Source organism: Oryctolagus cuniculus, chromosome 5 (assembly GCF_051225735.1).
Source record: "Oryctolagus cuniculus isolate XC-2025 breed Fujian yellow rabbit chromosome 5, ASM5122573v1, whole genome shotgun sequence".
Taxonomy (NCBI): Eukaryota; Metazoa; Chordata; class Mammalia; order Lagomorpha; family Leporidae; genus Oryctolagus; species Oryctolagus cuniculus.
The window spans coordinates 51,208,642-51,223,055 of record NC_142871.1 but is presented as its reverse complement, the minus strand read 5'-3'; the positions used below and the strand labels follow the sequence as shown (position 1 = coordinate 51,223,055).

Below are 14,414 nucleotides of genomic sequence, written 5' to 3'. Positions count from 1 at the left end.
CCAACATTTATTTATCACCATATGATTGTGCATGCCTGGGAACACAGCACTTGTTCCCAACTAACCCTCACAGGAACACGCTAAGATGGAGCAAATCTTCCTGGCAGATGGGGAGCCTCAGCAGAGCTCTAGGGGCTGGAAAGCAAAGAGCTTAGTGAAAGGCCCAGGTCTGCCATCTCTTCGCTCCTTCAACTACACAGTACTGTCTGTCATGTATTGCTATTAGCGAGCCGATTATTTGAGAAGGAAAACAAGCAAAAAAACATAAGAGAAGGTAACTGTCCACAACAGATGATGTATTCAACTAGTTCAGGCTTCCTGAAGAGCACACTTATTTGGCTGTCTCACAAAGAGAGCTTAAGATCAAAGTGTATTTCTATCACAGCTTATACCAAATGGCAGTGGCTCCAATCAGCTCACCAGACTACATCTCATGTCAAGAACTTTGGGGTATTTTACTCTCTAAATCACGATTTAAAGAATAGTTGCAAGATAGCAGCCATCAAAATTAACTCAATCATTATACTTCATTATAGGTCACACTGGACCATTGCAGAAATCCCATTAATTTACAAAGCAGTGGTAAGTTGAATTTTTACTCACCATTTGCAGTTTTTTCTTATCCCTAATTGCATTACTGTGGACAGCCTCAATTGCCATATGGTGCTTCCAAGCTAATTCTTCCAAAGTCTTAGAATGGGCCTCATTTAATTGAGTCACCTCGCCTTCCAACCTATTTTGCAGGTTTTTAAGTTCCATTTCATAATACTCTTGCTGAGTTCTTTTTGCTTCATTTACTTTCTAAAATTAAAACAAGATCAATAATTGGCACCTGCTTTTTTCATTACTGCAATTAGTATTTCTGAATATCCTATAAATATGCAAACTCAAATTGAGTGCTGGGAACTGGACTATAAAATATGAGAATAAGTAAATGGTGTGTTCAGAAAGCAATACAAGGGAATAGGCAAAACCAAAAATTATATTTTATTTTATTTTAATAATTTATTTATTTATTTGAAAGGCCAAGCAACAAAGAAGGGGAGAGAGAGAGAGAGAGAGAGATCAATCTTCTACCTACTGGTTTACTCCCCAAATAGATGCCACAGCTAAGACAAAGCCAGGAGCCAAGCACTCAATCCAGGTCTCCCACATGGCAGGGACCCCATGACTTGGGCCATTTTTTGCTGCCTTCCCAGGCACATGAGCAGGAAGCTGGATGGGAAGTAGAGTATTCAGGACTCCAAGCAGTGCTCTGATATAGGAATGCCAGTTTTTCAAGTGGCAGCTTAATCCATTGTGCTATAATGCTGGCCCCCAAAATCAAAAATTTTAAACCAACAGATAAAATACATCATTATTAGATCAGAACAAAAGTGAGTTTGTTCATCTGCAAGCTGAAGAGAAAAATGTTTCCTGTGTGTCAATGGCTTACTAATTAACCCACTCAAACTGTTATTCAACACAATTTTGAGTGCCAATTACCTATCTTTTAAAGCAATCACAGTCTAGTAAAAAAAAAAAAAAAAAAAAAAAAAAAAAACCTTTAAAAGACAGTGGTAATATGGTTTTATAGGTTCTATGCCAGGGGTTTGAATCACAAGTTGTGAGAATATACAGGAGAAGGCCCTAACCTATAAGGAGTGAGAGCTGGGAAGGAGGAATGGAGGGAGTGAGGAAACCAGGGTCAGGGAAGGCTTTTCAGAAGAGAATAGAAGGCTGGTGCCATGGCTCACTTGGCTAATCCTCTGCCTGCGGCGCCAGCACCCCAGGTTCTAGTCCCGGTTGGGGCGCCGGATTCTGTCCCGGTTGCTCCTTTTCCAGTCTAGCTCTCTGCTGTGGCCCGGGAAGGCAGTGGAGGATGGCCCAAGTGCTTGGGCCCCTGTGCCTGCATGGGAGACCAGGAAGAAGCACCTGGCTCCTGGCTTCTGATCGGCACAGCCCTCCAGCCGTAGTGGCCATTTGGGGGGTGAACCAACGGAAGGAAGACCTTTCTCTCTGTCTCTCTAACTCTGCCTGTCAAAAAAAAAAAAAAAGAAGAAGAAGAAGAAGAAAAGAGAAGACATCTGAGCTGGTGATGACTTGTCCTCTCATTTAATTCTCACATAAGGAGGAAACTAAGGATGAGAAAATGTCAAAACTGAGTCCAATGTTAACCATTTCTATAGTCTTCCAGCACTTTGAAAAGTGAGAGGTAGCTAACCAGGTGCTGAAGTTTAGGGATACAGAGGACAGAATATAGGAGAGAGACGGTGAGAGATGGGCAGGAGTCAAATGATGAGAAGGGATCTTTTCTATTAAGGTTTTTGGACCTTATTTTGAAGGGAATGAAAAATAATTAAAATATAAGTAAGTGACATGGTTTTAAAAACAATCACTTGGTAGCAGGCTAGTAAACTCACTGAATGTAGGGGGAGCAGTTTAGGAGGTTGTGACCATATGCCACAGAAACAACGACAGGTGCCTAAACCTAGCACCTGTGAATGGGCATGGGAGGAAGGGAATGGAATAAAAATATACTAAGGGCTTAGAACACTGGCAAAACTAGGTAGACTGTGATATAATGGGTTGAAATAAGGAGTAAAAGAAATACAGTACTTTTGCAGGGAGAAAAGTTCTGGGCATGCTGACTTTATGTGTGTGCAAAATCACAATGAAGGTATTTGGTGGAAAGTGAGATGGATAGGTGTCAAGTTCATGGGGAATATCTGATCAGTATCCAGCGATTCAGGACCTATCACTGAAGAGGGAACAGCTGACATTACTGGGATGGATGAGTGTATGGAATGAGAGGAAAATCCTGGGAACACCAATGGAAGGAAACAGATGGAGGAAGGGAAATCACAAATAAGACTGCAAGACCAAGGCTAAAAAGGGGACACATGAGAGAACCTGAAACCTAGGAGAAGGGAGATGCTGGGAATCAGTGCATGGTGGGCAGGTCAGAAAATAAGAGCCATCATGTCCAGTAACTAGGACAACACTGGGGGCTAGGGTGAGGCAGATATTGCAGGGCAGTAGAGACAGAAGATGGGCAGATGCTTTTTCTATGCTGAACTCTTGAGCAAAGAGGGCTCCTACTTGGTATTGTGAGGATCTGAAGAACTGGAATTAATCTTCATCAATTATAGTACAACAATGTCTTATTTGCTTAATCCTGAAATTCAGTGCATTGGCCTATAAATTTTGAAAGCTGAGGTTTGATATCTTTTTCAGTTTTATAGAAATGTGCAAGGTATATTTCATTTATAGGAAAACACATTTGACCATAAATGTACATTTCATTGGATTAGCAGTTTATTGAATTTCTGATTTGGAAAAGGTTGAAATTAAGTTTTTAATCATAGATTATTACCCACATATTTTGCACATACATGCAATATGGAGTAGTCTAACTGTACACTGATTATTGCTCAAAAAAACCAGCTATAAGAAATGTATTGTTACCTTAGAGTAAGGGTAAACACACCAATACATCAAATCTGAAATATGGAAATGGCACTGCTCTTCCTTCTCTTTTTGGGGAAGATGAAACATCATTCCTTACCTTCTCCAGTTCCAGAATCTGCTGCTTTTGCTCTTCATCCAGACTTTGAGTTTTGTTCTGCAAAAAAGCTCTTTCCTCTTCTAGTTGAGATAATCTCTCATTGGCTCTTGATTTTTCTGATTCTAAATCTTTAATTGTTACCTCCTGGGTCATTTGAGTTGCTTGAAGCATTCCAATGTGACCTTTGCCCCCACAAGAAAATTTCTTCAGTTAGAATATCTGTGATGCAAAACAGCTTACATTTGCATGCACAATTGTACTTTATCTCTAAGTAAAATAAATTGCCCACAAGTACCCATTTTCACAAGAACCCATATTTGCCATGGGAAAACTTCTTACTAGCTAGATTAATTTAAATTAGAAAATCTATTTTCACATCATTGATGCTGTGCCAATACCTGGTACCATTACACTTGTTTTGTTCTGTGCAGACTGAAGGCTACACAAATGAATAGAAGCAAATCCCCAGGGGATTCACACAAAAGTCCACTGGAAATAACATAAGGTAAGAGAGGATGTACTGACTAATGCTGTGGAGCCAAAAGGAGAACTTTGCTCTGCTCTAATCTCTCCTTTTTTTTTTTTTTTCAAATTCTGACATAAAGAAGAAGAAGTATGTATGCAGGGAACAAAGATAGCAGACACTGATTTCGTTGAATGTGAATTTGCTTTAGACAAGAGACTAGATAAAAAACAGAGAAGGACAGCAAGGTTATGAGAAAATAAATGACAAGAAACCACAGGGGTGGGGAAGGTGTCAGAAAATGAGGAGACATAGCAGAAATGTGTGAGAAAGGGTCCCACAGAAAGCATGGTTTGGGGCAGTGGCTCTCAAAGTGCCAGCACCAACATCCTCTGGAAACTCTTGTCAGAAACACAATACACGTCACATCCACCCCAGAATGCGGGGGATAGGATCCAGCGCCTGTGGTTTCACAAGCTCTGTAAGTGATTCTGATGTGCGCTAAGGGATATTAAAAGCCCCCACCTTAAGGGAAGGGTGATCTGGGATTCACTGAGGAGTCAAGCAAAATCAGATAAGGTCCTCAAAGAACCAGCTCACACAGCTCTGCTGGCCCACTGAACACCCAGACAAAACACAACTCCAGACTGACACAGGCACCCACCTCCTCCACCACTTCAGAGTAGCAAATTCAACTTTAAAATAGCTTCATCAAGCCCAATGGAATGAGGTGCTATATCTTATATACAGTGAAATCCCTCAAAATGCATGTTTTCAAAGGAGAAACCCCCTTTATTTCATTTTTATTTCCTTTTTTTCTTTTTTAAATTGCACATTGACAAAAATATAACTTTATATGTATGGAGTACAAAGTCACATTATGATATATGAGTGCAATGTACGAATCAAGCCAAGCAACTCATTCCTCACCACAAATATCTGATGTATCTCATGGTGAGATCCACCCTTCCAGCTGACACTCAAGCGTACTGTCCTCAACTATCAGCCACACTCACCTAGCTGGACAACACAGGCTTTTTTTTGTCTTTCTTTTTTTTTTTTTTTTTTTTTTTTTTTTTGACAGGCAGAGTGGACAGTGAGAGAGAGAGACAGAGAGAAAGGTCTTCCTTTGCCGTTGGTTCACCCTCCAATGGCCGCCCCGGCCGGCGTGCTGCGGCCGGCGCACCGCGCTGATCCGATGGCAGGAGCCAGGAGCCAGGAGCCAGGTGCTTTTCCTGGTCTCCCATGGGGTGCAGGGCCCAAGCACCTGGGCCATCCTCCACTGCACTCCCTGGCCACAGCAGAGAGCTGGCCTGGAAGAGGGGCAACCGGGACAGAATCCGGCGCCCCGACCGGGACTAGAACCCGGTGTGCCGGCGCCGCAAGGCGGAGGATTAGCCTAGTGAGCCGCGGCGCCGGCCTTGTCTTTCTTTTTTAATCACACCTACAACTCCCATCTTATCTGGGCTTTGCATCCTTTGAGTTTTTATCTTCTGATTCCCTCTACACCTCCCTAGTCTCTGGTAACCACCATTATATCCTCTTGCTTCTGTGAGTTCAATTGTTTTTTATTCCATTTATAAGGGAGAACATGTGGTACTTGTTTTTCTACCTTTGGTTTATTTCACTTTAGTATAATATTCTCCAATGGCATCCATTTTGTCACAAATGACAGAATTTCTTCCTTTTTAAATTCATTTTTCTTTTAGTGACTGATTACTGTGGTTTTACATGTTAACTTTAATATATAAAAGTATATTCCTAAAAACAAAAATATCATCTGCTTATCTTATGATTAATTAGTTTAAAGCTCAAGTCCTTGAACACATTTACTGTCCAAATAATTGTTTAAATCTTGGAAAAAAAGACCGATTTTGTCTTGACTGCACAAGTGTGGGGTTAAGGTAAGCACTGTAACAGAAACTGTGGTCAGACATACTAGCTTTGAGGACGAGATCTGAAGCTTGCTGTTGCAAACGTTCTCTGGCAGCTGCTAGCTCACTTTCCACTTCCTTGTGCTTGCTTAATAAGGCCATTTCTCCCTCCTTGGCATCATCAAGCTGTTTTTGAAGAACCTAACAAACATTGAATAGCCATTATTAAAATTCAGGAATGATACCAAGTTAAAGAATTCATTAAAAGTATAAGCATTAGCTTTCTTTCTCTTATTCAAAATTCCTATTCAACTATACCAGAGATTTAAATCTGTACGTACTGGGTTACTTCAAAAGTTTGTGGAAAATAGAACTTTAAAATTATGCTTGCTTTGCTGCAAAAAATTTTGAAAGCCATACTTTTTCATAATGTGCACTTTCCATGAACTTTTTGAAGACCCCAAGTATTGGTGACAATTATAACTTGATATTTTCACAAGTCAAATCACCTAATGAGGAAAGACTAGTCTATCCTTTCAAATCCATTCTAGTGATGCACATATTTTTAAAACATAGCTATAAAAATTATTTATGCCAATAAAGCAAAACTTGGAGAGACTTGCCTTTCTTTTCTCAAACTGTGCCAGACAGCTAGTAAAGTGTCGTTTATAAGGTAATCAATATTTTGTTCAATTTCTGAATATCTACTAATGAGTAGACCATTACTCATAAACGGAAAGGAAAAAAACACATAATTAGATCCTCAGCCCAATATTTTAACTCTCTTAAACCAGTTATGAAAAACACTAACATTTCATTTAAATAAAATTCTTTCCAAAGTAATCAGTAAGGTATTTAAGATTAGATTTTGGGGATTTTAATATCTGAAATTCTGAAATAATAGGAACAGGGTAATAAAATGATCCCTTCATTGCTTTTTCTCATAAAGGAAAAGCAGCAAAAGGCAAATTGAAAAATGAAAAGTTTAAATGTTGGGAATGAAAGGAAGCTAATCTTAAGCCCACAAGACTGCTCTCCAGTCTACAGAATGGATAGGAAGGGACCTGAAAGAGTTCATGGAATTAAATTAAAAGGTAACTTTATTTTGGTGCAAAAAATCTGGAAACTCATGCATAGGCCTTGTCATAATATGCATTTTTCATGAACCTTTTGAAGACCCTTCGGAGAAGAGGAAACTCTTGGGGGAAAAGCCCCAGCTGCTGCATGCACTGTTCTGTACTTACCTGGACATTGTTCTCGGCTGCAGCAAGAGCCACCTGAAGCTTCTGGCATTTGTTCAGGAGACTCCCAGCTTCATCCTGCACCATTTGTAACTCTGTCTTTAATTTTCCTATGGTTTTTCGTAAAACTGCTTCTTGTCCCTGAAATTCTTTTCTAAGATCAGCCTCTTTCTCTTTGCTAGCCTGCAGGCTCTCTGCTGTAAAGAGCTGTGACCGTTTCAGGGTATCAAGCTCCCGTTCATAAAAGGACTGAGCTTTATTCAACTTGCCTTCATAATCCTCGATTAGCTTTTTCTTTTCAAGCCTTAGCTCTTCCAGGGTTTTGTTTAAGGCCTCCACCTCCACTCTGTGCCGCTCCTCAGCCTCCTCCTGCCCTTTGTTCACCAAGGCACCGTGATCCTGCTGTGACTTCAGCAGCTCCTGGATCTCCCGTCTGTGAGCTGTTCGCAAGCCTTCCAGGGCCAAGCGTTTGTCTTTTTCAAACTGCACCTGAAGTTGTCCAAAGCTCCGTAATCGTTCTTCAAACTTCCTTCTAATCTCTTCAACCTCTCGGGACATGGTCACCACGCGCTGCACGTGCTGGGCTTCGGCACACAGTTGCATGTCTTCAACTCTATGCTTGTAGGCTTCAAATTCTGTCAAAGCCTGCTGCTTCATTTTGATGTGATCTTCTAAGGATGCCTCCAAAACTTGAATCTTCCTCTTTAGGTCTAATTCTTCTGTTACTTTACTTTTATACTGCAATATTTTTTCTCTTGTTTCTGCAAGAATTTGTTGGATTTCTTCTTCATGAGCATCTTTGAGGGCTTGAATTGCAGATTCATGCTCATCATTTTTAGTGTTTAAAGCATATATCACCTGTATGGTTTTGAAGAAGAAAGGGAGGATTAAGTAAATTGTATGATTTTCTCACATGGCATTAATTCTTTCATTTGGATTGTTTTTCCCCCATCAACACAATATTGCTAAATGTTACAAATACTAAAACTTCATACAATTGTTTTTGGACTTAACAGTGATTTTCTTGGTCAATTTCTGTCTTAACATAATTTTTTTTTTAACAGGCAGAGTGGACAGTGAGAGAGAGAGAGACAGAGAGAAAGGTCTTCCTTTGCTGTTGGTTCACCCTCCAATGGCCGCCGCAGCACCACGCCGATCTGAAGGCAGGAGCCAGGTGCTTCTCCTGGTCTCCCATGGGGTGCAGGGCCCAAGCACTTGGGCCATCCTCCACTGCACTCCCGGCCCATAGCATAGAGCTGGCCTGCAAGAGGGGCAACCAGGACAGAATCTGGCACCCCGACCGGGACTAGAACCCGGTGTGCCGGCGCCGCTAGGTGGAGGATTAGCCTAGTGAGCCGCGGCGCCGGCCAGCATAATCTTAAGATTTGGATTTTAAGACTTATAAATTATTATTTTAATGTGCTGAAAATTAATGTATAAATAAATGTATTAATGTATAAATAAATAAATAAATAAACAGTGAGAAAGAAAGGGACAAAGGAGTTCTCCATTTGGCCCACTCTAGCTTACAAGGGTCTATGGAATGGGAGAAAAAGCTTCATTAAGTCTCTGTCCTACACTTCTATCCTAGAGATAAGAGAAGCCTGGTATTGATATGGGATAGGCAGGCAGGCAAGCAGCCAGTTTAGGTTCTGCGGAGTCGGAGGTACCTGCAAGTCACAAGCCCTGGTCTCATGTGTAATACTGTCCTACTAATCAAACGCCCCTTTTCCTGGGATTCGTGTGTTTCATCTGGGACTTGAGGGGAAGATACCATGAAAATATGTGTATAAAGAAACGTGGAATTTTATGGAGGTATCATAAAATTCCCAGGTGGCTTAATTCCTATAGAGGCACCTACCTCCAACCTCACTAAAGAGGCCAACAACTGGTAGGAGCTCTCCCTTCCATTGGAGACCACCAATGAAGGAGGTGCTGGAGTGCTCCTCTGTTTCCCTCCCCCCATCCCTTTCTCCCTTTGGGCTCACTGCTCACTCATGATGACTTCTCTGGTAGGGTGACCCATGCTCACATGTGAGTGTGTTCACTCTCACCTTTTGAATAAAACTTTATCACTCTGTACACCTGAAACATACCTGTACTTGGAATGCTTCTCTAGGTACAAGGCAAGAGCCTAAAAAAAAAAAAATTAATAATCGACTCCCCCACTTCAGCATTAGGGGAAGCCCTAAGCTCTAAGTCTTCTCCAAAGCTTCTTTTATGTGCTTAAAGTTCTGTTTAAATATTTTAATTTTTAAATTTTCCTATGCTAACTCTACGTGGTTTGGTTTTAGAGTTGATCCTCTTTCATATTTCTCCAAGCCTCTTTAGGAAATCTAATTAGCACATTTCACAGATCAAATGCTGTACTTTTACTCACTGCCTTATCTTTTTCTTTGCCCCTAAGCAAGATCATTTGGAGAGCCATAGTATTTTGGATACAGGTCTTTATTTTAATTTTAGTACTGGAATTTTAATGATAACACTAAGATTTCCCCAGCCTTAATTCCAAATGGCAACATATTCCTGAAAAAGTCACATTCTTCTTCCTCTTTTTCATTCCCTTAATTCCCTCCATCATACTGCTGTGTTGCAACATTCATAACTGTAACTTAAGGATAGAGACATGCCAGCTTTATCTTAATGTAAAAAGATGTGACACAATATAACTCAATAATCCAGAAGCCAGAAATTACTGTCCTGGAGATTTGCTCATTTTAATGTGATCTTGCTCTTTAGTAATGAATCTTAGCACCACCAGGCACCAGAAACTACAAGTAAGATGCAAGCATTGTCAATTTTTATACTTCTTTATGCAGCCTGAAGCAGTTGAGGATTCTACTGGCTCTGCAAAAATCCTTGGCAATTTCAAATTCCACTTGCTAAGTATAGGTTGGCACCCTCTCACCCTGCGGCTGCACTTGAAGAAGGATCCATTTTTATCAGAAGCAGGGTATTCACTCTCCCCATCCAGGGCTTTTGTCTTCCAGAGCCAGTCCCCTGTACACACACTGCTTGGTCTGCTGTAAGTATTCTGAGATGCAATCATACCAAAGGCAAAAAGATTAAGAGGTAGCAGGAACAACCTGCCTTATCACAGCTACCCTTTTTCCTGCAAGGTCCATGGAAGAAGATGTGCACAAACCAAGTAATTATCCACAATTTCTGTTTTGTTTTTTGTCTGTTTTTTTTTTTTTTTTCAAAATCTCAACTCCAAATCATGTCCCTCATGAGCTAATGCAGATCTCATGGAGGAATTCTTTCATTTTTGTATTTAAGCTTTAAAAAGGTAGCATACAACCAAAGAAAGTTGAATAACTTCCAATTCTTATCTCCTGGAGTCACACCTGCCCCCAAGTCAATAGCCAGGCAAGGCTGAAGGGGGTCTGTGTATCTGGTCTCTGACCTCCCTCACTTCAGTTCCTGACTTAGAGCTTTTAAGACCTTTATAACTCAGTGATCATGTCATCTGACACAGAATTTCTAAATCCCTTGAAATTTCCTGTTGGAAATTTTGTTTTAATGAAATGACCTTTGATCATCTGGATCCTGGAGAGCCCCAGAATGAGGGCTGGTTGCCAGAGGCATCAACCACGGGACTAGAAGATTAGAATTTTGAACACCAGGGAGGGGAGAAGGGCTAAAGGTTGATCTGGTCACCAATGGCCAATGATTATTAAATCAATCACACCTGCATAATGAAGCCTCTATTAATTCCCAAACAACAAGGCTTTGTGAGCTTCCAGCATCCTGAACACACAGAGGTACTAGAAGGGTGGTATGCCCAGGAAGGACATGGAGTCTCCGCAGCCCTCTCCAAAGACCTTGTCCTATGTGCCTATTCCATCTGGTTGGTCATCCTCATGTATCTCCTATCTGTTAGAACAATTAAGTAAAGATAAATATTGAGTTCTGTGGACTGCCCAAGCAAATTAATTCAACCCAAGAAGGGAGTTGTGGGAACCTCTGACTTATTGCCCATTGGTCAGAAGCAGAGGCCACAACCTGGGGCTTGCAGCTGGCATCTCAAGGGGAATCTTTCTTGTTGGGTTGAGCCCTTAAGCTCCAGGCTGGGACACTATCTCCAAGCATAGTGTCAGAATTGAATTAGAGGACACTCGGTTGGTATCCATTCAAGAAACAGGTGTTAGTAGAAAACCTGTACACAATTTGATGGTTGCAGGTGAAATGGTCTGTATTGTACTGAATGTAAGAACAGGAAAAGCATGGCCGGCGCCATGGCTCAATAGACTAATCCTCCGCCTGTGGGGCCAGCACACCAGGTTCTAGTCCCAGTTGGGGCGCTGGATTCTGTCCCAGTTGTTCCTCTTCCAGTCCAGCTCTCTGCTGTGGCCCAGGAAGGCAGTGGAGGATGGCCCAAGTGCTTGGACCCTGCACCCCCAAGGGAGACCTGGAGGAAGCTCCTGGCTCCTGGATTCGGATCAGCTCAGCTCCGGGTGTTGTAGCCACTTGGAGAGTAAACCAGTGTATGGAAGACTCTCTCTCCCTCGCTCCCTTCCTCCCTCCCTCCCTCCCTCTACCTCTGCCTCTGCCTCTGCTTCTCTGTAACTCTGCCTTTCAAATAAATAAATAAATCTTTAGGGGAAAAAAAAAGGAAAGTAAAAAAAACAGCTGACAATAGGGGTCAGGGGACTATCATCTGCAGGCCAAATATGGCTGCTGCTTATCTTGGTAAACAAAGCTTCATTGGCTATGTCCATTTGTTTATGTATTGCCTGCAGACAATCCCCTCTATAAGAGCAGTTGTAGAAAAGGCATTATTCTTGACTCCTTTTCTATTCTAGGCATAGGCAAGCAACCTAATGAGCCAACACTGGCAGCCAAAAACAAGAAAGATAAAAGATTTGAACCTGCACTAACATTGTTTACTCTCTACTAAATGGCCCAGTATTCTTCCACTATGATTCATACACTGAAAAATTCAATTATGCTGTTCTCAAAGCATAGAAAAGAGATGTATCTATATTCATACTGACCATATAATGGTATCTTCCAAGAAAAGCAATGTTAAAATCAGTTTCTAAAAACTTAAGAACAAAAAGATGACAAGGGCAATTACTAGTGCTCTCATAAGTGATCATTTGAAATATATCACTATTAAGTTATAATATTTTAAAATGAGAATGCTACATATGAAATTGCAAGTTAGGTTTAACTGGATATGATATTTCCCAATTGTTCATTGTCTATACAATTATAAAGGTAACCATTAATCAGAGTATCTGTCTCTGATTACTACTTCTTAGAGCAACATAATTAAAAAATCATATATTCTTTATAAGTTTTTTAAATACTAAGGATCCCGTTTATTCCACCCTAGTGATACCATTGTTAGCAGATCAACCTATCACTGAAATAGTTTTTTCTTTAAGATTTATTTATTTATTTGAAAGGCCAAGTTACAGAAAGACAAAGAGACACAAAGAGAGAAGGAGATCTTCCATCCATTGGTTCACTCCCCAAATGGCTGCAGGAAGTTGGATTAGAAGTGGAGCTGGGACACAAGCAGGCACTCATGGGACGCCAGTGCTGCAGGTGGCAACTGAACCCACTGTGCCACAATGGTAGCCACTGAAATTTTAAAAATTATGTTATATAATTATTTTTTTGAAAAATATAAAGCACTAAAACATGGTAAGTCTTTTTTTTTGTTGTTGTTGCATCATTTATTTATGGAAGGTTGAGGCTAATTTAACTTCAGTAAATGATCATAATCATCTATGAAATTAGCCACTATTTTCCAAATAGGAAAAGGAACATCTTCAAGATCTCTTTTTATCTGGCATTTTAAAAGACAGGTTTTTGGAACTATGAACATTCATGGAATGGAAGATAATGAGTCATTTTAGCAATTTCATGGTTCTATTAGATGTCAATAATGTACAATTGAACCTCATATTTCATGATGGCTAAGCAGGAGTAATTTTTACTTTATTTATGAAGATTTTCAATAATTTTTCCCACAGGTAAAATGAGAAAAATTATTGATTCTAGTTTTTTGAATGCCACCTAGGTAAAAATAAGTAGTTTCTTTCCTTTTTAAAGATCTATTTATTTATTTGAAAGGCGTTACAGAGAGAGAGAGGTAGAGGTAGAGGTAGAGGTAGAGGTAGAGGTGTAGAGAAAGAGCAAGAGAGAGTCTCCCATCCACTGTTTCACTCCCCAAATGGCTATAATGGCCAAAGCTAGGCCGATCCTAAGCCAGGAGCCAGGATCCTCTTCTGGGTCTCCCATGCGGGTACAGGGGCCCAAGGACTGGGCCACCTTATGCTGCTTTCTCAGGCTATAGCAGAGAGCTGGATCAGAAGTAGAGTAGTCATGATACAAACTGTCCCCCATATGGGATGCCAGCACTATAGGTGGTGGCTTTACTCGCCACGCCAAAGCACTGGACCACAAAAATAAGTAGTTTCTGAAACAATTCTCACTGTTCATTGCTATGGACTGAATTGTGTCTCTCTCAAATTTGTACGTTGAAGATCAAAACCCAAAATGTGATGGTTTTGTGGGGTGGGACCTTTAGGAGAACCAGGTTTACACGTTGATCCCTCGGCATGAGATTAGTGCCATTATAAGACGAGGCACCAGACAGCTTCCTTCTTTTCTCTCTCTGCCATGTGAGGACACTCCAAGAAGGTGGCACCATGAAAGTCAGGAAGAACATCCTCCCTGGGAAACTGAATTGGCTGGGGCCTTGTTCTTGAACTTCCCGAGTTCCAGAAGTGGGAAGTAAATTTCTGCTGTTTAAGCCATTCAGTCTATGGTATTTTTGTTATGTCAGCATGAGCTAACTGGCAATATAAATTGCCAATTGATAGATTGGCAATATATAAATATTTTCCACTAAAATATAACTCATTAGTGATAAAGTATATTCACTGTAAAATAATAAAGTACATTAGTAAGAATGTATAGTCAGTCGAGGAACAGTTGTTTTTTCCTTAATGGAGAATGGGACTGGGAATGGGAGAAGGAAGAGGAGATGGGGTGAGAGTAGGGGTGGTAGGGCAGGAATGATGGGAAGAAACACTATATTCCTAAAGTTGTACATATGGAACTTGTACTCATTAAATGAATGGTTTCTTTAGGGGGAAAAAAAGAATGCATAGTTACTAAAGTAATATGTATTATACTAGCTTATTTACTTAAAACACTTTAAGTGGAACTGAACTTTACATATACCACATGGCTTAACATTCATAATTCATAAGAGAACAGAATCACAAGATTAATGATGGCAGCCAGCGCTGCAGCTCACTTGACTAATC

At 40.6% G+C, this 14,414-nt stretch overlaps 1 protein-coding gene across 9 annotated transcripts in view; it reads right to left on the bottom strand.

Moving 5' to 3' along the window:
* Nucleotides 1-14,414, bottom strand: part of FAM184A (family with sequence similarity 184 member A) — a 115,776-nt gene that overhangs the window by 63,303 nt on the left and 38,059 nt on the right. For 5 of the 9 annotated variants that reach the window (XR_016234517.1, XM_089333712.1, XM_008263437.5 and 2 more), the window contains exons 2-5: nt 7,129-7,983; nt 5,950-6,085; nt 3,548-3,729; nt 604-801 (exon numbers count right to left, since the gene is read on the bottom strand). Coding sequence is in view for 7 of the 9 variants with exons in the window: in XM_089333712.1 (XP_089189838.1) it covers nt 604-801; nt 3,548-3,729; nt 5,950-6,085; nt 7,129-7,983 (1,371 nt within the window). In the remaining 2 variants the exon portion in view is untranslated. Of the gene's footprint in view, nt 1-603; nt 802-3,547; nt 3,730-5,949; nt 6,086-7,128; nt 7,984-14,414 lie in introns of those variants that run through there. The other 4 variants (XM_089333714.1, XM_089333715.1, XM_089333716.1 and 1 more) reach the window with 2 other exon arrangements.